The sequence below is a fragment of the Saimiri boliviensis genome, chromosome 5, assembly GCF_048565385.1.
Source record: "Saimiri boliviensis isolate mSaiBol1 chromosome 5, mSaiBol1.pri, whole genome shotgun sequence".
In the NCBI taxonomy this organism is placed as follows: Eukaryota; Metazoa; Chordata; class Mammalia; order Primates; family Cebidae; genus Saimiri; species Saimiri boliviensis.
Window position 1 is genome coordinate 53,846,470 of NC_133453.1, and position 23,744 is coordinate 53,870,213.

Genomic DNA, 23,744 nt, shown 5'->3' on the forward strand with positions numbered 1-23,744 from the left:
AAATGTTTTAGATGACTTCAAAATAGAAAAAAAGGTTTAAGGTCTTTAGACTATTTTGAAAAGTTTTCATTATTAAATAATGCAGCAAGTACCATTTTAACTCTTTCACAAAAATAATGGAACAAATCTTTCATGAACCTAAACTTTAAAACTCCAGCTTTTTTTATATATAAAGTATTTAAGTACACTTTCATTGTAGCTAGGAAATAAACTTGGCTTCTGATGTTCTATATTTAAAAACTGTCAGTTATATAGTACTAGTACTAAACAACTAGGAAGTCAATTTCTTTATAAACTTCTGTGTTATCATTTGACAAGATTTGCGATCATGAATTTTTTAGGCACCATCTTGGCTCACTTCAACCTCCACCTCCAGGGTTCAGGCGATTCCCTTGTCTCAGCCTCTTGAGTGGCTGGGATTACAGGCATACACCACCATGCCTGGATAATTTTTGTATTTTCAGTAGAGATGGGGTTTTGCCATGCTGGCCAGGCTGGTCTTTTGATCTCAACTGAACCGCCTGCCTTGGCCTCCCAAAGTGGTGGGATTACAGGTGTGATTGACCATGCCCAGCCATATCATTGAGTCTTAACTTTAACATGCAAATAAAGAAACTAAGGTTCACAGATTTAAAAATCATTTATCTGAGGCAGTAATGAGATTAGGGCCCAACTTGCCTGACATTTTAGTGCTGTTATCTTGCCTTAAAATCCATTTGCTTGCAAATAACAAAAGCAGCATTATAGTATTTGAAAATACACAACTTAACAATAAAACAGGTGTCATTAGCAAATTGTGTTTATTTAAAATGTATTATCACCCTAATTTTTCATGGGATCTTAGTCCCAAAAACCCTCAGCCCAAAGTTTTTTGGTGAATTTGTTTACACTTACATTAGTATGTACTACTTTATCACCATGGATCTCAACAATGTTCTTAACCAGTACTTGATTCAACTGTAGGTGATATTTAATTCGGTTGATGATATATCAATTCAGAAGTTACTCTTTTTTTTTAACATCACCTACAGTCTCTTTTTGGAAGCTTAGTATTTGTGTTATTAAATTCATAGTAGTGCTGTCAGTACTCTAGATGGTTCTGTAATAAGTATTAAGAAAACATGCCTTATGTGATACTATAACAGATATTTAGTTAAAATACTCAAGCTAGAAATGTTAAATTTTTCATAGAAAAAAGAAGGCCCATATTTGGATTTTAATGTATGATAGTCTTTATTTACAACTTTATTGGCAAAAAAGAAAAGGGAAAACTTTTAAACAATTTAACACAGGGCATTGTAGCTGATCCTGTCAGATAAAAGAAGTTCCATTTTAAATGTCCATCTAATTGTCCAAAGATATACAATACTGAATCTGCATATGCAGTTTCCTTTATGAAGTACAGTGCTCACGTTTTAGGCAGTCTTCTAAACATACAAATACAAAGGAAATTAAATCACTCATTAAAAACTCTGTCAAACGAAAGGTATTTTAAATGTAAGTCTGTTGTGTCTGGTAATAGCACATGCCCAAATGAAAACCAAAAGATGGAAAAGCAGATACACTTTTTACTTGGGTGGACAGTTACAACAATCAATCATTTTCTGCAATGACCATTATATTTTCAATTTATCATGAACTAGTCTGAACTTACTATGAGATGAAGCCAAAGTCAGAAGAGAAGACGTAGGAACAATATTCCTTTTTTGTAGGAGGGTAAGTCCTCCAGAATCAGCATGGGAAATAAACATCCTGTTGACTCTAGGTGGAAAAAATTAATGTAGTCAATTTCAACTCATGCTGAGCTGACTCAATTTTTTCATCGACTTGGGTGGTGTCATTCTTCTAAATCAAGTGTATTTAATTCTTCTTCTAGTTCATCCAAATCCTCTCCAGTGAAAAGATTCTCATCAACAGGAACAGCATCAATAGCTCCATTTTCTGGTCCCTCTCTTTCGTTGTCCTCTTCTAAGTCACTTCTTTCACCATTTTCAGCCCTACCTCCAGAAGCTTCACTTAATTTGTTTTCTAAAAATAAAAATTGGAACCAGTAAGGTGTAGAAGCAGAAAACACCATCCTACATTAGAAATAGACAACACAGACTGATATTACACTTCCTCTTTTCCTTTTCTCCATGAAAGCCTTCCCTAGAATTACTGCAGCAAGAACTGATCATTCTTTTCTGAGCTTATTTTTACCAATTATCTATACTTACTATAAAATACTGTTTTTCACTGTAGACATTTGACTGCTTAATTGTTTCTTCTACAACTCTGTGTTCCCTACATGACCGAGCAATTAGATTTTAATTAGTCAATTTCCATACAGTATTTTATCTAAATGGTTATGGAAACCAAAAAATGTTTGTAATATAAGCAGCTACTTGGCTTCTGGTTTTGAAAATAGTATTTAGGGCCGGGCGCGGTGGCTCAAGCCTGTAATCCCAGCACTTTGGGAGGCCGAGGCGGGCGGATCACAAGGTCAAAAGATCGAGACCATCCTGGTCAACATGGTGAAACCCCATCTCTACTAAAAATACAAAAAATTAGCTGGGCATGGTGGGGCGTGCCTGTAATCCCAGCTACTTGGGAGGCTGAGGCAGGAGAATTGCCTGAACCCAGGATGCGGAGGCTGCAGTGAGCTGAGATCGTGCCATTGCACTCCAGCACTCCAGCCTGGGTAACGAGCGAAACTGTCTCAAAAAAAAAAAAAAAAAGAAAATAGTATTTAAATCATGGTGGTGTATTGTGACAGCAGAAATCTTCATCATAAAATCAAATGGTTTAAAAAAAACCCAAAACCTAGTCAGTCGTATACAGCTACTTTTCCTTATAAATTAAAATGACTGAGAAAACAAAAATGCTGCCTTTTTTATTCCATGCCATTAACATTTACACAAAGACATTTTTAAACGGCCTAATTTAGATTTCAGCTATTTCAAACATCTCTGATGACAAAGTCTTGGGAATTTTATAATCTCTAAAGTATTTGCAGTTGTGCCTATTGTCAACAAAGCCCACTTCTATAAAAAGCAAGTCAATCTAAATACTAGGCAAGACAATGCTTTGATAACACTTTCAGATCTTGGGAGGGCAAGCTGGTTTTTCAAGTTATAGCTTGTGTGCTTTCATTGTAAAAGTAAGGTTCAGCCTTTTCTGTCTCAGCTTTTCCCTTAACTGGCATTTCTTCTGCCTTTTTCTCCCATAGCAAGGATGCCAAACTTTCACCCCTTTCTTTAAGCACCTAACTCAAGGCATAATTAGACATAAATTATACCAACAATCCTAGTCAGCCTTCCCTCCATTCTCACACCTAACTCATACTTTCATGTCTTGCTTCCATAACTAATTTCCTTTTATCTTCAACTTTTCCTCCTTACCAGATCCCCTTTCTCTCACCTACAGATACATACTTACCAGATCCTCTTCCTCTGACCTACAGATACATTTAGGTTTTCCATATCCTAAAAAGCCCTTCCCATGACCATGTCTTCCCTCTAAACATTAAGAGAGAGGGCTGTATTCATTTTTCTTCTGTTATTGCAGTCTTAATGAAACTGACACCCTATTCCTATAACCAATTACAATTAGTAACTTATTTATATTCTTTTTCACCCTACTTGCTTCTTTGGAAACTTGTTTCTTAATTTTTCTCTGACCTTCTCAATGTCTTTTCTAAGCATTCCTTCCTTTACCTACCTTAAAACACTGATATTTTGTGCAGGGTGTTGATATCTATACAATATCCTAGACAGTGTCACTTTGGATAATGAAAAAAATCTCAAACTCATGAGGTCCCAAAGTAAACTCACTGGCTTTAACTCCAAGTTCATTTTTGTCTCCTTCTAGTTTGTTAATGATTTTAATATTCACCCAGCTGCTCAGGTCTTCAGCCTTCACTCTTTATTATTGCTTTTATATATGGTCAAACCACACATTTATGTTACCAGTCTGGTACCTGCACACATCTAAGTTTGCCAAGCCTGGTATAACCCCATTTAGACAGCTTCCTAGTTCTTAAAATAAGGCAAAAGTTAGCATACTTACCATCTTTATCGGAAGTGTACGTGCTGAATCTTTCAAGACTGGCTACAGTAATACCTGTTTCATCTACATCTCTTGGGATGTACTGGCTTAAATCTATGTCATTTATGCTTACTGAATCATCAACCTTTAACAACATAAAGAAAAAGTGTTACAAATAAGAACAGTTTTATTTTACTCTTGACATTTATGTTAATGAGCCAAAATCATCACTGATCCAAGTGAAAACAAAAGACCAATTACTGGCCAGGAGTGGAGGCTCACACCTGTAACCCCAGCACTTTGGGAGACCGAGAAAGGGGTCACCTGAGCTCAGGAGTTCGAGACCAGTCTGTGCAACAAAGCCAGACTTCGTCTCTATAAAAAACAAAATATCTATTGTTAAATTTTTTTTCTAAACTTCTTAAAAAAAAAAAAAAATAGCAAAGTGGTATGTGAAACTTCTTCCTCTGCCATTACATTTTTATATAGAATGATTTTTTCTTTCGAGAGACCAGAATTTTATAACTACACAAAAAATGAATTTTATCTGTTATTACTTAATCTGTCAACAAGCAGATGACTGTGCTATTCTCATGCTCCCTAGTTTGTATTTTTAAATTAGTGCACTTGTCCCATAACTTTTTTTAAGCATAAAATATTAAACAAAAAGAACTCTTTTTCTTTTAAAGGGTGGATAAAACATACTTTTCACAGGTAATACATATAGCACTCAACAACATACTAGGCACTGTCCTAAGTTCTATAAAGAACTACTAATTCATGAACTCATTTAATTCTTGTAAACTCCCTATGATGTAGAGATTATCATTACATCCATATTACAGATGAGGATGGAGGCCTAGAGTTAAGTAATTTCCCATAGTTGACATAAGGATGTGAACCCAGGCACTGTGGCTCTAATGTTGATGGCTCTTAACCATGTTGTAGTATTCTCTATTGTTTCTTTCAATTAACATAAGGAGATAAGACATAAAGCTTCCTCTTACCTCATCACCACCTGTTCCCTGGGTGTAGTGGGTATCATCTGCTTCCTCATCATCATCATTGACCAGTTCAGGACGAAATTCAAACACTTCACGACCACTGATCTATTCAGAAACACAAATATATAAACTCAGGACAAAAATCTAAACATTCCTTGTTACTGATGAAATAAGGACAAAATCTTACTTGACACAGAAATTAAAAATGGAAGAAGAAAGAATCAGTTTGGGTGAGTCTGAGACATACCACTAGTGCTTTCCCTGCTTTGAAGTCAGCTTTCCTTCTTTCCATGTCTTGTTCAAGTTTATCAATCTTTTCTTGTCTTTTCCTTTTCTTCCATGCAAGAAAAGATTCTAGAGTGATTTTGGTAACATTTGGACCTAGGGCAGAACGCTGAAAAAATAAAGAGTTAATTTTTTTTCCACAGAAGTCACCTCAAATAATGCTTCATAGCAGTTTCCTCTTAAAATGATTAATTCCTTACCTATAACTATCCTGAAAATATTAAATTTGAATAATTTTTTTTTTACTTTGCATGGCAATGAGCAAAATGAATATCCAGAGATACAAACACTAAGAATATATTCTTCTGACCTAGATTTCTTCTCAATATTGAGGGTGAATAAAACTTGTCATAAGAAATTGTTTTAACATGAATCAACTGCTGAAAATAATAAATGCATTATAAAAAGCACCATAACAATATCCAAGTTTCATTTGTGTTCCCGAGGAAATGAAAAACAAAACTAAATGAAAAAACCCCACCTGCTCTTTAGGGCCATAATCAAATAATAAATATACGGAACAGCTCAACACCTGCCAGGTATTAAACACTTCATACATGCTAATGCACTGATCCCCACAAATAAGTGAACAAAGGGTAATGGGAAAATTGACCAAAGATGAATAGTTAACATGTCACAGAACCAGTATACAAACTATTTTAAATATACCTGACTCTGAAGTCTACATTTTCTAATATACTATGTTATATCCTGAGTGAGACTAAACAATATGTCTATTTAAGGCAAAATGGATATAGTTTGTAATATGCAACCCTAAATCTAATATTTTGAATAATCTCAAAATTTGCAGAGACTAAAACTGTTCTGCACTGAGCCAAAGATGAGTAGCTGAATATTTGCTTCAGACTCATTCCCTTCTATAAGCAGACTGAGTGTTTGAGTCCAGAGCTGATGATAAAACATATAATTAAAAAACTAGAGTGTCTTCTTTCATACATATGCTAATAACTACTAGTGAAAATCAAAAAAATATCAGGGTTAGAATTCTAAAACTACAAAAATTCAAACTGAGAACTAAGCATTTTTACTAACTTGATCTTACAGAAACAATTTGTTAAGCCAATAGCTAGTACTTAAAAAACTCACAATCCTAAAATTAATGTCATGATTGGCTAATGCAAGGTTTACATTTTAGACATACAAGAATAATTAAAGTAGGGCAACTTTGAGAATAGATCATAGTATTTTTTTTCGTTTCATAACAGGCTATTGCCCCCAAGTGGTAAGTATTAGAATTTCACAATAAATACTGCTTTGTTTTTATGGTAGGAAAAGGATACCTCTCTTTCAATTAGATCTTCTAATGAAATTTCATCTTCTTTCTCTTCTTTCTTTTTATCTTTTTTCAACACAAATCCAGGAGGAAGAGCATGACGATACATGCAAATATCACCCCCGCCAGGGCATACCCAAAACCAGCCATACTTGTTGTTTTCAATAGCTTCAAGGAAATGCTTGCACACCTATAGAGACAATATTATTCACAAGCGGTGGCTCAGTGTAGGCCATTTCCAAGGTAAACGCTTAAGTATATGGAACAAGTACATTTTCTTCCCAAGTGTGCTCTATTACACAAGTACATTCTATTCATTTCTGCACGTAAGGGTGCTCTGTCTATCCTCTATGTAGAAATGCAACAGAAGTTATCTTAAAATACTTAAAAGAATGGCAAATTCCCTTAAAAGGGAATCTATACAAAGTTTTCACTTGTTCTAAACTCTGAATCATACAAAAATGACTTATTTCCGTTACCCTTTATAAATATACTCCCCAAATCAGAACATACAATTGGCTATAAAAAAATAAAATAAATGATTTTCTTTGGTTTGATCTTTCCTAAATAAAATTAATCACATGCACTATACAGGAGCAAGGTACAAAAGGAACAAAAAAGAGAGTGACCCTTCACAACATGGATGGAAGGCATAATTGTATTTAAGCCTCAAGTAATAAGCTTTGCAAATAAGAGAAATTAACAAACAATATCCACCTCCTGCCAACAAATATAACAGATGTGTATGAAACTAGTATTCAAAATTTTTCTAGCACAGCAAGAATTTTCAGTGTAACTGAACTATAAATAAATATATGGACATAAATGCAGAGTCTCAGAAACAAGGAACCAATTTTTAAAGGTAAATTTTCTGGAATACTAGAGCCACTACCTACCAAAAATTCATTCTGGAATTCATATGTCATAATATTTTAAACCTTATAATTAAAAAAAAATTTCTCCCTATTAAAACTAAGTAAATTATTAAGTATGCTTGTTTAACAGGCCACCCTCTACTCTATTAAAAAAAAAAAAAAAGAGATTTTTATTTGAATATATAATTGAGAAAGTTTGAGAAAGTTCACTTCAGAAAATGGCATTTAAAGGACTTCAGTATCATAGTTTTACTCTTGTTCAGCTATTCCTGAACAAGAATGTAATTTTATAAAATCTAATTTGTAAATTCCAAAAATAAAGCTCAATGTACCTTGTCTTGATGAAATCAAATTTTCTAGTAACTTAGAGAATAATCTAATAGAAAATAGCACCAAATACCTTGCTACATAATTCTCCCTAATGATAAATATCACAGCAACTCAATTCAAGAAAAGGACATACTATTTGAGTTTTTGGTTTTTTCTTTTCCGCCTCACCGTGCTTCTTGTTCACTACTTCTTCCAGCTTTTTCTCATCCCAATTATCCATCGTATCTAAATAAAGAAATGAAGATTAAATACTGTAATTTTATCTACTGCTCCCATAATAAACATCTCCTTAGACATGAATGCTGTTTTATAAGACTCATGGCTTAACACATTTTTCTTTTTCTTTTCCTTTTATTCAAACAGGGTCTCACTCTGCTGCTCAGGCTGGAGTATGATGGCATGATCAAGCCTAACTGCAGCCTTGACCACCCTCAATTACTGTTGATTGACTGAGCTTAATCAATTCTCCTGCCTCAGCCTCCCAAGCAGCTGGGACTACAGGTATGTGCCACCATGCCTGGCTAATTTTTCTATTTTGTTGTTGTTGTTGTTGTAGATATGGGGTCTCACTATGCTGCCTATGCTGGTCTTGAACTCTTGGGCTCAAGTGATTCTTCCTGCCTTGTCCTCCTGAAGTGCTGGGATTATAGGCATTAGTCACTTCTCCAGGCCTCATGTTTGTCTTAAAACACCAAAGGCAGAAATAAATAGTTTTAAGATTATTTACCAAAGCTTCCTAAATACTTTGGACAAATGAGAAGGTAGTACTGAAGGAAAGGGTGACAGACAAATCCAAAATAAATCACTGTTTTTTAAAGCATCTTCAGTTACTTAAAGGGCACATTGTGGTAATGTTAATATTTTATAAAGAATAATAAACCCAATTATTATTCATAATACAGTCTATTAATATTGAAAGGTTCTTCCAATTAATAAACATCTTATCAGAAACCAAAAGTATTATACATTTATTTTTAAGAGGATGTTTTTAAAAACATTACCTTTTTCAAGTTCTTCATCTCTTGCATCAATGTAAACACTTCGCTTTTCACATTTTCTCTCCAGAGTCAAGTCATGAGAGAACTTACACTTATCTCCTTTAGTACACTGTCCTTGCTTGAAGAATGCACATACCACAGACTTGGGATCTGCACCTGTGTCAAACGGCATATGGTATTTGTATTACAATCTGCCAGATTGTAAAGTATAGATTCTACCTGAAATAGGATTAATTTTGGTTAACTTGTTATTTTCCATTCACTGATGTGAGAGGAAAACGGCACTTGTGGGTGACTGGTAAGGCATTTCTTTAAAGTTCTTTCTCTAGCATTTTATGTCTAGTTTTCCTCTTTTATTCTTACTAAAAAAGGTGACAGAGGGTGGAAAACCAAACAAGAACATAGGATATTTCACAGGCTTTGTCTGGTTGGTGTCAATAAGGCAAGAAGCAAAAAAGAAACAAACATACATGGCAGAATAGTGACAGAAACTTGGAACATACAGTTTATTCAACTATGGCTTTGCCTTGCCTACTACCAAAGATAGAATGTTACAATTCAATGAGCAGTCTGTTAAATTACTAATTTTGCCTTAAATGTGGGGTGCATGGCTGCAATTTAGCTGTACAATGACACCGATGTGAACATATAGCGAGAAACCATAAGCAAGCCACTGACATACGTAATTTTGATGAAGGGAGTACTATTTTCATTGCAGACACACCTGGCTTATTATCTTAAGAAAATAAACATCAAAATTAAATAGAGTTTTTAGCATAAGCTATATCTGATAAAAATAACACTTCTGAAATTTAAAGTTTACCTTTACTTATTTTTTGAGCAGCAACTACAGGTTTGAACAGTTCATTTAGCTCCTGCAATTCTTTCTTCTTGTCATCCTTCTTCAATTTCTTTTCAGCTTCACTCTGTGCTACCTATAATATTCCCAGGTTTAAAATGTAAATTTGATTGTTTACAAAATTGTTTTTACTACACAGTAAGCATTAACATAACAAAGATACTTGCATATTTATAGTCTTTACCTTTTAATATCAGTGTTACAACGGCCTTACAGTGTCTATTAAATGTTGTAGTTAAACTATTAAACAAAATTGTAATGATGGTACCATGCCTAGTTAAAAGCAAAAGCTTACAGCAACAAGCATTTATTAAGCATTTACTACATGCCCAGCATTTTCAGCAAATAGTTTTCACCTGCAATATTCTTCTGTGAAAACAACCCACTCCCCAAAAATGTACAGGTTTATTTTGAAGATCAGAGAAGCACACATCCTGAAATGTACCGTCCCACATGATAATGAATTAGACCACCCCAAATACCTATATAGTGCCCTTGTGGAAAAACACTGGGTTAGGTCAATGTAGGAGATTAAACAAAACAATTCAAAATAAAACATGGCATATAACATAATCCAGGCACACGATTTACATACCTAATATGATTAGAGGATTCATCCAAACATTATATGTCAGGTCCTATGTTAGATGACAGGGAATACAATGAAAAGACAAAGATGCTTATTTAAAGAAGCTCAGACTCTAACAGGAAGACAGACATGTCAACAACTATAATATAATATATAGTGCTCTGGGAACAAAGAATGCCCAGATACCTAAGAAAATTAAATCGAGCCAATAACCTTATGGATGCGTTTTTCTTGATGGGCAGGTAAAGAAATACACAAAGAGCAAGCCAATGTAAAGTTACAGGGATTAGAGGTACAAAGTATGAGAAACATCAATGAGATGCTTAGATTGTATCAGTAGATTGAACAGAGTTCCACTCAACTGTTCAAAGTAAGCCAGTAACAAGATCAGGTCACATTTTGTAAAAGATCAAGAGGACAAGATTTGTGGAGGATGGATTTGGAATCCAAGAATAAAGGAAAGTGGCTGTTTTAACTGCTGTACAAAATGAAACCCAAGAGCTTAAAATGAGCATTAGTGATGAGAATGGAGAAAAGGAGACACAGAGAGCTATCTTTAGGAGACAAAGCTGATAGGACTACGAAAATGAAGTATAAAGGGGGAGGAATCTAGGATTATCATGTATATGGTTAGTGCTGTTAAACAAGACAGGGAATACAGGAGGAACAGGTTTCAGGGTAAGAGGTGAAGATGAGCTTAGTTTTAGACATACACAGTAAAAGATGCACCCAGAGCATCTCGTTGGAGCTCTGTTGAAGGCAGTTGGACATGGATATTGATTCCACTGAAATTAGAGAGGGTATGCTTAGAGATAAAGACTTTACAAATAGCAGCTTACAGATAACAATTAAAATACTGGCTATGTATTACTCAAGGACAGCACAAAAAAGTGGCAAGAGCAAAGGACACTTCCTTGAAGAAAATCCATATAAAATGGGACAAAAGAACCTAAAAAGCCCAATAAAAAGAATTAGAAACATCAAAGAAGCAGGTAGAAAACCAGGACAAAATGTGTTCAAGAAACAGGAAATTTTAGAAAAGAAACGGCCAGATGCCATAATTAGGTCAAAGACATACCAAATCCTGGACATGACCCTATATGTAAATGTGTTTAAACAGAAAAAATGTTTTGAAAGAAAAAATTGAAGTCATTTTATTTTTAATAGAAGCATCCTTTGCTTATCAGGCCCATCCCAAACATTTGTGGGGCCTAGAGCAAGAATACAATGGAAGCCTACAAGCCATTTATCTTAATATTTAAAATTAGAAATCAAGCTCAGGAATAAAATATGGCCTGTTATCTATCCCACTTGACAAATATACCTTTTGCTGGAAGGACAGGTTCAAATTTTAAATGCTCAGACTCTATGGAGTTCTACATTGAAGCATGGCAGTAACATAAGAGTCAGTCCCTGGCTCTTCTTTCTCCTCTTCCCTCCTCATTTCATTCCACTTTGGGTGTAGGGGGAGGCAAAAGGGCAGGAAGAAAGGAAATGGTATGGATAGGGGACAGGCCTTTGTAGGCAGATAAAAGAGGGTCAGACTACTGTAGGAAGAGATGTTGCAAAATCTGGGTGGGCACATCGCCTTGGCTTGACTCCTTACCTGAGGGAAAGAGTGGTCTGGAGAAGACACATATATCACAGGACCTAGAGAAGGATACCTCCTGTCCAGCTCTAAAAGCAACAATACTGCTCATTTCCAATGTTATATATGATGGTTAGGTACCCCATGTTCACAGAGAAATGTCCAGTTATTCAAGCAAGTATCAAAAATATAACATTAAATATAATATCAAATCTAACTGCCAGCACACAAATTTCATAACTTTCCCAGGTTTATGAAGTCTGAAATAATCACTCAAAACACTTCCCACTAGAAGAAAAAGTTGGGGAAGAGGAAACAGGATTAGAAAATGGGCTAAATAAACAAAGTCAAGTCTTCTTACATATTGGTATCTATATTCATCAGAAGATTTACATTATTTTATTATTTAACTACCAGAATAACACAACAAGGAATAAGTGCACTTCCACAATACAGATAAAGACCAGGGCTGCTATTTAAGGATCATGTAACAAAAAAGATAGGAAGATTCACACCCAACTCTATCTGACTGCAAGGTCTAAACATTAATTTTTACTAAACTAAACTAGGCTACTAAGTTAGCAGTTTGGAAGAGCAAGTTTTAGATTCTAGAATCAAGCTGGGGAAATGGTTGTGAAAGGGAGGTGTTGAATCACTGATTTGCAGACAGCATGAGCAAGAGAAATTTATCTCACAGATATTCATTGGCAAATTACAAAAAAAAATCTGTAAACACATGAGAAATTCTTTCTTTTCTCCTACATCACAAAAATGTGTTTCCAGAAGTTAATGAAAAGCAGATAGAAATGGTGGGGAGAAGGTACTTTAAAAAATAAAGATCCATGTCTATGAAATCTTTAGAAGTGAGAGGTCCAAAGAACCTGAAGAAAAAGCTGTTACATTTTTTTTTGTCCAAATGAGTTGCCAATGGATAAACTCATTTAAAAATTCATATGAAAGAATAAATGCCTAAGAATAACCAGGAAAAAAAAAAAAGCATACCATTTTGGGGAAAAAACTTGCCTTATTTGAGACTTTAATATACAGTCAAGCACACCATTGTGACATTAAGGTCAATGACGGACCACATATGACAGTAATCCCATAATATTATAATATCATATTTTTATTCTACCTTTTCTATGTTCAGATACACGAATCATTACTAATGTGTTACAGATGCGTACAGTATTCAGTACAGTAACATGCCTTGGAGCAACCAGCTATACTGTATAGGCTAAGTATATAGTAGGCTGTAATCTCTAGATTTGTGTAAGTACTCTATGATACTTGCAAAATGACTAAATTGCCTAACAACACATCTCTCAGATTGTAGCCACATCATTAAACAATGTATGACTATGATTGTCAGTCAATAGTGGTATTTCAGTTGGATAAACAATGCTGCTGGAAGCAGCTATTCATTTACAAGAAAACAAACTTAGTCTGGACATGGTGACTCATGCCTGTAATCCCAGCACTTTGGGAGGCCAAGGTGGTGGACTGCGAGGTCAGCCTGGGTGACATGGCCAAACCCCGTCTCTATAAAAATACAAAAATTAGCTGGATGTGGTGTCATGCATCTGTAGTTCTAGCTACTTAGGAGGATGAGGTGGGCGGATGGCTTGAACCCAGGAGGTGGAGGCTGCAGTGAGTAAAGATTGCACCACTGTACTCCAGCCTGGGCAACAGAGAACTTTAAGATATATAAAATTAATTTATATGACAAATTATAGACTATAAAAATAAAGTAATTAGAAATGATCTAGGAAAAACATGTAGAATTCAGTGGCAGGTGAGACCTTTTAACCATATTTTTAAAAAGCAAGCAATGTATCTGGCAATATCAAACTATATGTATACGTATAAGTGAAAAATTGGTATGTGGCAAAATATAACTGAAATATCACCAATTATCTGCAATGCAGACAAAAGGTATCTTATAAATTGACAAGAAGACAACAAATAAAGTGAATAATTTCAATAGGCAAGTCAGAAGTGCAAACCCAAACAGCTAACAAGTATACAAAAGATACTCTCTAGTAGTGAGGGAAACAATGTAACAATAAGGTATCACTTTATACTTATCAGATTGGAAAACACTAAAAAGAATTTTAGTACCTATTACTCATATACTGCAAATGAATATGTGAAGTACCACAGCCTCCATGGAAAGCAATCAGGCAAATTTGTAAGATTAAAATTAGAAATCCATTTCTTTTGATCTGGAGTCTGTTACCAGATAATTTATGTCACATAAATAAAAGCACAAACACATGTAAGAACACCTGTATTTCTTTTAGAGGTGGTCTTAGTGTCAGAAAGCTGGAAACAAAGTGATCACTTATGAATAGTGATATGGAGGACTATGATACACCTATACTGAAGTATGGCATGCAGTCATTATTAGAATAAATGAGAGCTCTATCAAAATGGCTTGGAGGAATATCCAAGAGGTACTGATGGTAATGAAGGCCACGATGCAAAAAGGTTTTGAGTAGGATTCTGTTTTGAAATACAATTATATAATAATATCAGTCATTTTAATCTGAAACAGAGGCTGTATTAATACTACATTCATAAAAAGCTATGCAAACTTAAATTATTTACCTGACGTGGATTTTGTTGACCAAATTTAACCTGATGTGTAACAGCCTTGATAAACTTCTGTTGCTTTGCTCCTTTCTTATTCTTCAAACCAAAAGTTTTGTCCTAAATGAGAGAGAGCACAGAAATACCTTAGCAATTTAGGTTAACATATATTTCATCCAATGATATCTAAAAATCATTCTTTTATTTATTGATACATATCCTTCTTTACTAATATAAAAACATGTAAAATACTAAAACGTCAACTCAAGGTAATATATAAATTTAAATCATCACCCAGATTTTTTACAATTCAATATATACTTAACATTATCATTATTAATTATTCTATGAAACTTTCTCTATAGCATGTTTTGGATATCAGTACTATGGGATATGCAGAGTTCATATACTGGGATAAGAAATCCTATAGTTAAATAAATTTAGAAAAATGCTTGATTAAAAGGATTCTTAATTCTCAAGCACAAGGTATCTTACAGCCCTTATCAGAGGGGATATAGTATGTAGCACTTCCAAATCTTCCTTTATAGCATAATCCATTTTTACTCAGAGTATTGTGAGGCGTTATACAATACTGAACATATTTTTGGGACTACTACATAAGAGGAGGAAGATACTGGTTTTTTGTTTAATAAATGTTATATTCTCAAAAAAAAATTTAAGAAAGGAAGCAAACTACTGAAATGTATATATTCATAGCTATTGCTAAAATAGAAATATTGAAGGTATGCAACATTTTTTAAATCTGGAATATTATTAAAATGAAACTAAACAACATTTTCTTTAAGTCTGGAATATTATTAATACAATAATTTGGTAATATTCAACATAACAGCAGCTATTACTTATGGAATGCTCATTATGTGCTAAGCACTAACGGTGATCCTTGGCTATCTACTCGTATTTAGTAAGTAAGCAGTAAGAGGTTGGGGGAGAAAAACATCTTAAAAAAAGAAAAATAGTAAGTATGCAGTACAAAAACATTTAGAGGTCATTGCACAAGTATGAGCAATTGTGTGTTGGGGAGGGGGCAGTGGTCTGTAGTGGGCTGGATTTCAGAATGTCCCACAAAATTCAAGTCCACCTGATCTTAAATTTGACTTTATTTGGACACAGGTCTTCACAGCTGTACTATAAGATGACATCATACTAGATTAAGATAGGCCCTAAATCCAATAACTGATGCCTTAATAAGGACCACACAGACATAAAGAGAAGGAAATATAAAGACAGAGGCAGAGAGACAGGAGTGACACTGCTAATGTAAGCCAAAGAATGACAAGGACTGCCAGATGCCACCAGAAACCAGGAAAATGCAAGGAACAATTCTTCCCTACAGTCTTCAGAGAAAGGGAGAATGGCCCTGCTGACAGTAATTTCAGACACTAGTCTCCAGATCTCTGACATAATAAATTTCTGTTGTTTTAAGTGATCCACTTTGTAGTCATGTTACAGCAGCCCTAAGAAACTCATAAAGTGGGCCTGACTAGTGAGCTTCTCCCTAAGGTGAATGAGTGTCCAGCCTGACAAGAAATGATCAAATGCTAATATCTGAAATATTTTTTCTGTATCTTTTCTGGCTCTCTGGAGAAAGATCCTCTTAGCTGGGAGGGCAGTAAGTCTAACTGTAGACAGGAGAACAGACTAGGAAGGAGAAGAGAGTCTCAGTTTACTGCACAGACTTACTGGCTTCCATTTTCAGGCTTACACCCCACCTCCTCTGTGCTTAGTGTTCCTGAAGCAGAGGCCTATTCCCTGTCACTCCCCATCTCCAAGAAGAGACACTTCCTGTTTCTTGCAGAGGTAGTCACCTGGCTGAGTTGTAGTAGATAAGAATTATTAATTACTCCTAACACTTTCAACTTCTAGTTTGCAGCCTCTTGCCTTCTGTATTACCTAGTGCTTCCCACGGTTGAGTTTTTTTCAGAATTTTGCAGAGGAAATTCTCTTGCTTCTCACTGGCACACTCTTAGGCAAGCACTCAGGCATAACCACTCTGCTCTAAGTAAGTTATCAACTCATCCATCCACTGCAGTCTTCATATGTTGAGGTTCAAGATTACAGATGTCTCCTAATTTCAAAATAGAATTTGTATTTCTTTTTCTTTCTCTTGTTTACGAGTGGTTTTAGAGAGGAAGAGGCAAAAAGGTCTTTTCAAAGTAATCTGAGACCCTCTGAGAGGCATTTAGCATGAAACAAATTAAGTGGCCATTTCTAAGCCTTTGTTTTGCTATTATTTCTAAGGGAAAGGAAAAAGTAATAATGAGTAGAAAGTATGATACAAAATACCACCAAGTGGACAAGCTAGAAATGGAAAATAACTGTATTGAGACAATTAGTATTTAAAAACATCCAACATGACATAATGCTTACAACAACCTCAAAGATCTGTAAAAGATCTTTCAATAGTCTCAAAATGAAAAAGTACAGAGGCTTTTGCTTCTAAATGGTTATTTCTTATTGGGAAATATCTGTTTATTCACGACATCTATATCCATATACCAAAACTTTGCTTTCTTTTACTTAAATGCCTGTATCATGATTTAACATCCCAACATGGTATTATACAAAATTCTACATGAATTTCCTACAGTCTATGTGTATGAAAAAAGGTAGGAAACACATACAAACTGGATGTTTCTGCACTGAGCCTTTTATGGATGGCTTCCCTTGTTTCTACAGTGAAGAAAGTTTTTTTTTTTTTTTTTTTGAGACGGAGTTTCGCTCTTGTTACCCAGGCTGGAGTGCAATGGCGCGATCTCGGCTCACCGCAACCTCCGCCTCCTGGGTTCAGGCAATTCTCCTGCCTCAGCCTCCTGAGTAGCTGGGATTACAGGCACGCGCCACCATGCCCAGCTAATTTTTTTATTTTTAGTAGAGAAGGGGTTTCACCATGTTGACCAGGATGGTCTCGATCTCTCGACCTCGTGATCCACCCGCCTCGGCCTCCCAAAGTGCCAGCTTACAGGGATTACAGGCTTGAGACACCGCGCCTGGCCTGAGAAGAAAGTTTAACACTCAATTCAATTTTAAGATGGATGGTCAAGATAATGTGATACATACAGATGAACACAGTGCTGCAACTAGGTATAAAATGCCATACTTTTCCTTTACAAAAAGTGAGCTCTCAAAAGAGGGAGAGGAGACTCTAGATAAAAATATGATCAGGATTAAAGTACAACAGCATCTACAGGTGCTCTGCCAGAGGAGAATAACTGGTGTTCAACTCATGCTTCATATGTAACTATAAAGAAGAAATAATGAATAAATAAGGCCAAATAGCAAAGCAGATACTGCCAGATAAAGACTTAAGAAAGAAAAATGTCCTCTAAGGGAACCTGGCCAGTAAGAAAATAAAGCACTGTTATAATCGCAGTTTCTGATAAAGGTGCATAAGCTCCAGATCCCAGAAGAAAAAAGGAAAAAAAAATCAGGTTTCATTACACTGCTCCGGCACATAATTAACCAGTTTAAAGAGATAATAAGTGAGTTGTGTTCACCTCTAAGTTAGAGCTGAGAAATTTTCATTTTTTCCACAGAGAAAGGGGACACTCATTTATCTAGCATTTACTAAACATAACCCCTGAATATATAATTTACTGAATGCTCTCAACAATTCTATGATATACAGAAACTCAGAAATGATCAATTCTTTTGAAGTGACATTGTTAATAAGGGGCTGGCTGTATAGTGCAAAGATTTAGAAGTATAAACTCTGGAGCCAGACTGGCCAAATTTTAATCCCAAACAGAGCTGGGTAAATTACCCTCTTTGCCAGTTTTTTATGCATAAAGTGAGTCTCACTTAGTGTTGCTGTAAAAGTTAAAAGATTTACCTCAGAGAGACAGTGGTGGACAGCAAGGATTCCAGGGGCAGACTTCCTGTGTTAGAATCCCTGGCATGGTTACTTGCCAGGTTAGTAAATTTGAGCAAATTATTTAATCTCTATGCCTGCTTTCGAAACTGTAAAAAGGGTAATAATAATACATATCCTACTGAGAGAATTAAAGGGGCTAGTATATTTATCACTTGTAGTTGGCTTGTCTCTCTTCTCTCCTTCTCCCCAAAACACTGAGAACCTTTTCTGGCCCAGTAAGTGTTATCTAGATGATATCTGAACCTAGGTATATTTGACTCCAAGCAAATTCCTTATTCTTTCTACTGTTTTTAATAAACTACTTCCCAGAGAAACCTCGATAAGTTACTGGGCTGGACGGTTCAAAAAGGCTTCTTCCCTTTTTCCTGAGTTTAGGACCAACACTTACCTAAAGGTTAACCTGAACTATAAGGTAGAAAAAAAGGAGGCAGTCAACCCGAAACCGAAACAACAGTTAAAATAAAACTAGGGGAATAGCGGTCCTCATTGGATTAATAAGGTCTCAAAAGTCATGTAATAGTAAAGGAACTGCGTGTTCATGTGTGTTTCAGAAGACAACTTGGGAAATGAACACAGAGGAGTCTAGAAAGTGGGTAGTAAGAAAAGGATGACTTCCTGAGGCTCCAAGGAGCCTTAACCTCAGTCAATTCCAGGTTTCACTTAAAACACCCCCTCTCATCCTTAAGTAATCCCATTCCTTTTACAGGCCAGTCTCCACTCCTTAAATAAGATGTCCATAAAAAGGGAAGCAGCGGAAGGGTGGGTCAACACTGAACAACGTTCCCAAATTATAATAGAGTCCACCTCTTGGAACATTAGAGTAAGCAGAGGTTGTCACTGTTTTACCTCATTAGTTTTCTCCCAAATGCACTAATGTATTTTTGTTGTCCATCCATGCGATATATATTATACAACTGGTTAATCCAGCTTCAAGTAATCAACATTTGATTTTGGCTGTTGGGAGCTGTTCTATACTGGCAACCAACTTCTCTTGCTCCATCCTTTACAACACCTGGATCCTGTCTCAAAAGGTCCCTATTACTATTTCCTTGCTGATACAAGTTAGCTGGATATCTTTTATTTGCTTGCTCTAAGCCCAAGATTATTTCCCTCTTTCCATAATCAAACTTATTTTTTCTTTTCTTTTTTTTTTTTTTTGAGATGGAGTCTCACTCTATCACCAGGCAGGAATGTAGTGGCACAATTTCGGTTCACTGAAATCTCCACCTCCAGTGATTCTCCTGCCTCAACCTCCAGAATAGCTGGGATTACAGGCATGGACCACCATATCCAGCTAATTTTTGGATTTTTATTAAAGATGGGGTTTCACTACGTTGGACAGGATGGTCTCCATCTCCTGACCTTGTGATACACCTGTCCTGGCCTCCCAAAGTGCTGGGATTACAGGCGCCCAGCCCATAATCAGACTTTCTATTGCTCAATGCCACCTTCCATTTGTCACTGAATTTTTGTTATAAGAAAGCAAACAGTATATGCCATTTGGGACTAATGTCTTAATTTCTAACACATTAGTGTTTCATAATACTGTTTCATATATTCGTTTTGCAAGTATTAATACAAATGAATTCATCAAGTTCTGGAGCATTTGAAGAGGTAAATTTTAAAAAATGGAGGCAATATAAAAAAATGGGCAGGAACTAAGCACTGTATAGACAGTACAGATTAGTCTGATTGTTTCCCCTAACATTTTTATTTATAATACACTATCAAAATAGGTAATAATAATAGCTACCATTTACTGAATATATACGTTACATGGCAGGCACTTCACATGTGTAGTCTCATTTAATTCATGGGAACTAGTTGCATTTTGCAGATGAAAATTGTGGTCCAGACAGATATTGTAACTTGTCTAAAACTATAGAGCTAGTAATCTGAAACACAGTATTCAAACCCAGGTCCCTGACTCCAAAGCTAGTGCTCCTTTCATTAAATTATCCTTTCTGATGTCTCTTTAACTTCCTTAGAGTTCCCAAAATTTGCATGTTGTTTTTCCACAGTGAGGGTCCATAGAGGTGGCAGAAGCGGTAAAGAAGAGGAAAGAGGTGGGTGGGGCAACCATTATTTTAAAGTCTAATGAAAAGTGCTGCTTATAAACACATGTTTTAGTTAACTATTAATTTTGAGCAATTTAGAATTTCAGGTCATACAACCATAAAACGTACCCAAGTTAACCAGCTTCTGAAATAAGTATCAGCCTTCACATGTCAAAATAGAGTATAAAAAAGTAGTATTTTCCCCTCCAAAATTATAACAGCCACAGAGATCAATTATCTTCTTGGAATAGTTATTGAGACACGTCAGGCTTCTAGGAAAATTAAAAAAAAAAAGTTGCCTATAGTATTAAATAAAGCTGACTATATCATTTCCTAACCAGGCTGAATAACAGAACAGTCTCCATAAATCTAATTCCACAAATGCTGTAACTTAACACTACAATTCAAAATATTATTGTACCTCTCCATCAGTAACAAATATCAATGTTGCACCTGGGTCTGAAAAACTTTATTACAGTATTTCCTGAAAAAGCTCATCAGATCCCTGGACCTGAACATAAGAGAACATCCAGATTACAACATTTCAGGCTCAGAGAACCTTTCTAAAGGCAAGTACCAGACACATTTAGAAGGAAACTATGTTCACTGAGAAACAACTGGAAGAGCTGAACATCTTGTTCAATAAGAACCCATAGCCAAATCCCAGTCTTCAGAAACAGCCTCAAAGACACACATCCAACAGTATTGCAGATTTGGTTAAAGAATGACGGAACAAAACATAAGGAGGCAAAATGCGAGCATATTTAGCAAAAGCAAGAAGCTCAAAATGCAAGCATATTCAGCAACTGCAATTACCTGAGGGTGTGGTCAAGAATAATCCTTCTTAAAGAAATAGACAAACCTCCCTGATCCCCTAATGATGACTATCCTGTAGCTCTAATGCATACAGATGATTGGGTACTATCATGCCAACAAGGTGAGGGTCTCTACAGATAACTTCATTAGCCACAAAATAACCCATTCTGGCTGCCAAAATTTTAACAAACACTGCCTCTAACCCAATTTGAAATCCTAAGTTCGTTCTTCAAGCATCAATTATAGTATCTTTTGGCTCTTCCAAGTACAGAGAGACACTAACACAAAAGATGACATATTATAATGATTCCCATACAAGAGAATACTTTTCAGCAATGAGGAACATACTAGAAACATACACAACAACATAGATGGATCTCAAAAACAGTGTGTGGTGTGAAACAAACAAGGACACAAAACACTACCTACTGTGTAATTTATATGAATTCCTAGAGTGGTAAAAACTAATCTATCCTGTCAAAAAAATTAGTAGCTGCACGTGTGGAAAGAATTGAATAGAAAGAGGCACCAAACAAGTTTAGTGGGGTGATGGAAATGTTTCAAGTCTTAATTCAGGTGGCAAGTTACCTGGGTGAATAAATTCCTCAAAACACATAGTAAAACACAAAACCAGGTTTAATTTCACCACTCTGTTTGGATATTTTAGTTAAAAAATAGAGTTGTCTTATTTTGCATTTTTCTTTGGAGACACCTTCATTATTGAAACTAAAATCGCTTTCTCTTTACCTAAAAAAAATCTTGTCACAAGATGACTAGAGGCATAATACATACATCATTTTTAAAGTTGATGGAAACTATAAATAACTTTCACACATAATGCCTTAAAACAAAAATACTAATCCTACAAATTAAAAATAATTAGATATAGTGAAAGTTCTACAATGCATAAAGTATAAATTGTTACATGATATTTAATTTAAGTAGGAATTTTACTTTGTACCATGGTCCAATCTCAAGGAAAACAACATCCCTAAAATGTCCTTGGTTTTCATAAAACTGAATGCCATCCAATCAGCAACCCCTGAGAGTTACCTAAGTGCCAGGAATCCAGATGGCTCAAATAAGGTAATAGAAAACACAAACGCACAGGTAATATTTTGTTTTTAAGTGTCTGACTACAGTACCTCATAACTGTTTTAAATAGCACAAATTAGCAATAAGAATACCAGTTCTCCTTCAGAGTTGGAACTTGGCCAAAGATACCAAAACTCTTAAGCAGTTTCTTAAATCCAATGAGCAGACTTTACACCTTATGCGGTAAAATGGTCATGGCTTTTTCTAATTATATCTAAAGTATAAGACGTCCTATTTGTGAGGAGGATTAATAGCAGAAATCGAGGGAACAAATATCTCATTGGGGGCTGTATGATATGTTTATGTAATGTAAATATGGTTCACTTTTTAAGGAAGCTCAATACAATTGTTGGAAAACAAGTGCAGAATAAGAAAGAACATCAATAGCGTTCCTCGGCCATTAAAGGGCTACAGGCTCAATGTGTTAACCACAGGCTCAATGCGTTCAACGAATACGTATATACACACACAGAGATACATAGATACACACACACACACACACACACACAACAAATTGGGTTATGGGACTTCACACATCTAGTGACACTGAAACCTAATCTCATTTTAAGGCGTTGTTCTATTTAATCCACTTCAGAATATAAGTGTCAAGCGCTGCGTACAAGACACTGGATGGTGATGTACAGTCCGTCTATTCTTTATGGGACCTGAAACAGTTTAGAGGTTGATCGAAAAAGCAACCACGTCGTAATTTCTTGGTTCGAAAGAAGCACCCCTGGGTGAGGGGTAAAGAAATAAGGAACACAAAGACTCGTACTGAGTTGGCCTTCCAGAAACTCTGGCCCAAGACCGTTCAGCCTATTTCTTCAGACATAACCCTGGAAACGTCCTCAATTCTGAGAGGACTAGCAAAGGACAAAACCCTGTGGCAGGCCCGGGGGTCATTTCGCACCCGGGTGCATGGGTGGGTGATCACGGGCGTGTGGGCTGAGAGGCAAAGCCCAAATGCGGGGGTGCCAGCAGCGTCACTATCGTAATGAGAGAGTGCCAACGTCATCAGGGGGCTGAAGAAGGGGCAGTGGGCCACACAGACCTAAGGGACGAACACGTGGCCCGAAGAAGCGAGCCGGCTCCCAGGGAAGCCCGGAGCCCTGAGCTGGCTTCCCGAGGTCTCACGGCGTGAGTGGGGGAGGGGTACTCACTTCGATAATCTTCTCCTTCTTTTTCTGCTCCGCTTTTTTGCTGCCCCCGGCCTGAGCCTGTTTCTTGGGGGGCATTGCGGAGACAGATGACACCGGCCAGACTAAAGCGCAGCTGTATACTGTCAGGGGTTCCGGCCCTGCGGCAGGAGGAGGAGGACCGGGGCCTCACTAGCCGCACCGCACGGAAAGCGAGTCGCTCATTCGCCCCGCAAACTCAGCCTTTGCGACAGGTCGATGTCGCAGAGCATTGTGGGTAGCGAGGAGCGGCTCCCGGAAGCGGA

At 36.2% G+C, this 23,744-nt stretch overlaps 1 protein-coding gene across 1 annotated transcript; it reads right to left on the reverse strand.

Moving 5' to 3' along the window:
* Positions 1-1,208: 1,208 nt before the first annotated feature.
* Positions 1,209-23,692, reverse strand: ZC3H15 (zinc finger CCCH-type containing 15). The gene is made up of 10 exons (XM_003944210.3): positions 23,464-23,692; positions 14,459-14,560; positions 9,636-9,747; positions 8,816-8,968; positions 7,948-8,039; positions 6,617-6,799; positions 5,278-5,424; positions 5,034-5,135; positions 4,048-4,171; positions 1,209-2,028 (listed from the first exon to the last, which is right to left on the reverse strand). The coding sequence occupies exons 1-10, from the start codon at positions 23,536-23,538 to the stop codon at positions 1,838-1,840; spliced, it is 1,281 nt and encodes a 426-aa protein (XP_003944259.1). The 5' UTR covers positions 23,539-23,692; the 3' UTR covers positions 1,209-1,837.
* Between the last annotated feature and the right edge of the window lie 52 nt (positions 23,693-23,744).

What these genes read in the sequence shown, in the direction of transcription:
- ZC3H15 (XM_003944210.3), bottom strand. Translation starts at nt 23,538, where the DNA reads ATGCCCCCCAAGAAACAGGCTCAGGCCGGGGGCAGCAAAAAAGCGGAG. An exon ending in AAGATCTAATTGAAAGAGAG is followed by an intron (nt 5,425 to 6,616) that starts GTATCCTTTTCC and finishes TTATTTTTTCAG; the next exon opens with CGTTCTGCCCTAGGTCCAAA. An exon ending in AGGGAACAGGTGGTGATGAG is followed by an intron (nt 4,172 to 5,033) that starts GTAAGAGGAAGC and finishes ATGTTGTTAAAG; the next exon opens with GTTGATGATTCAGTAAGCAT.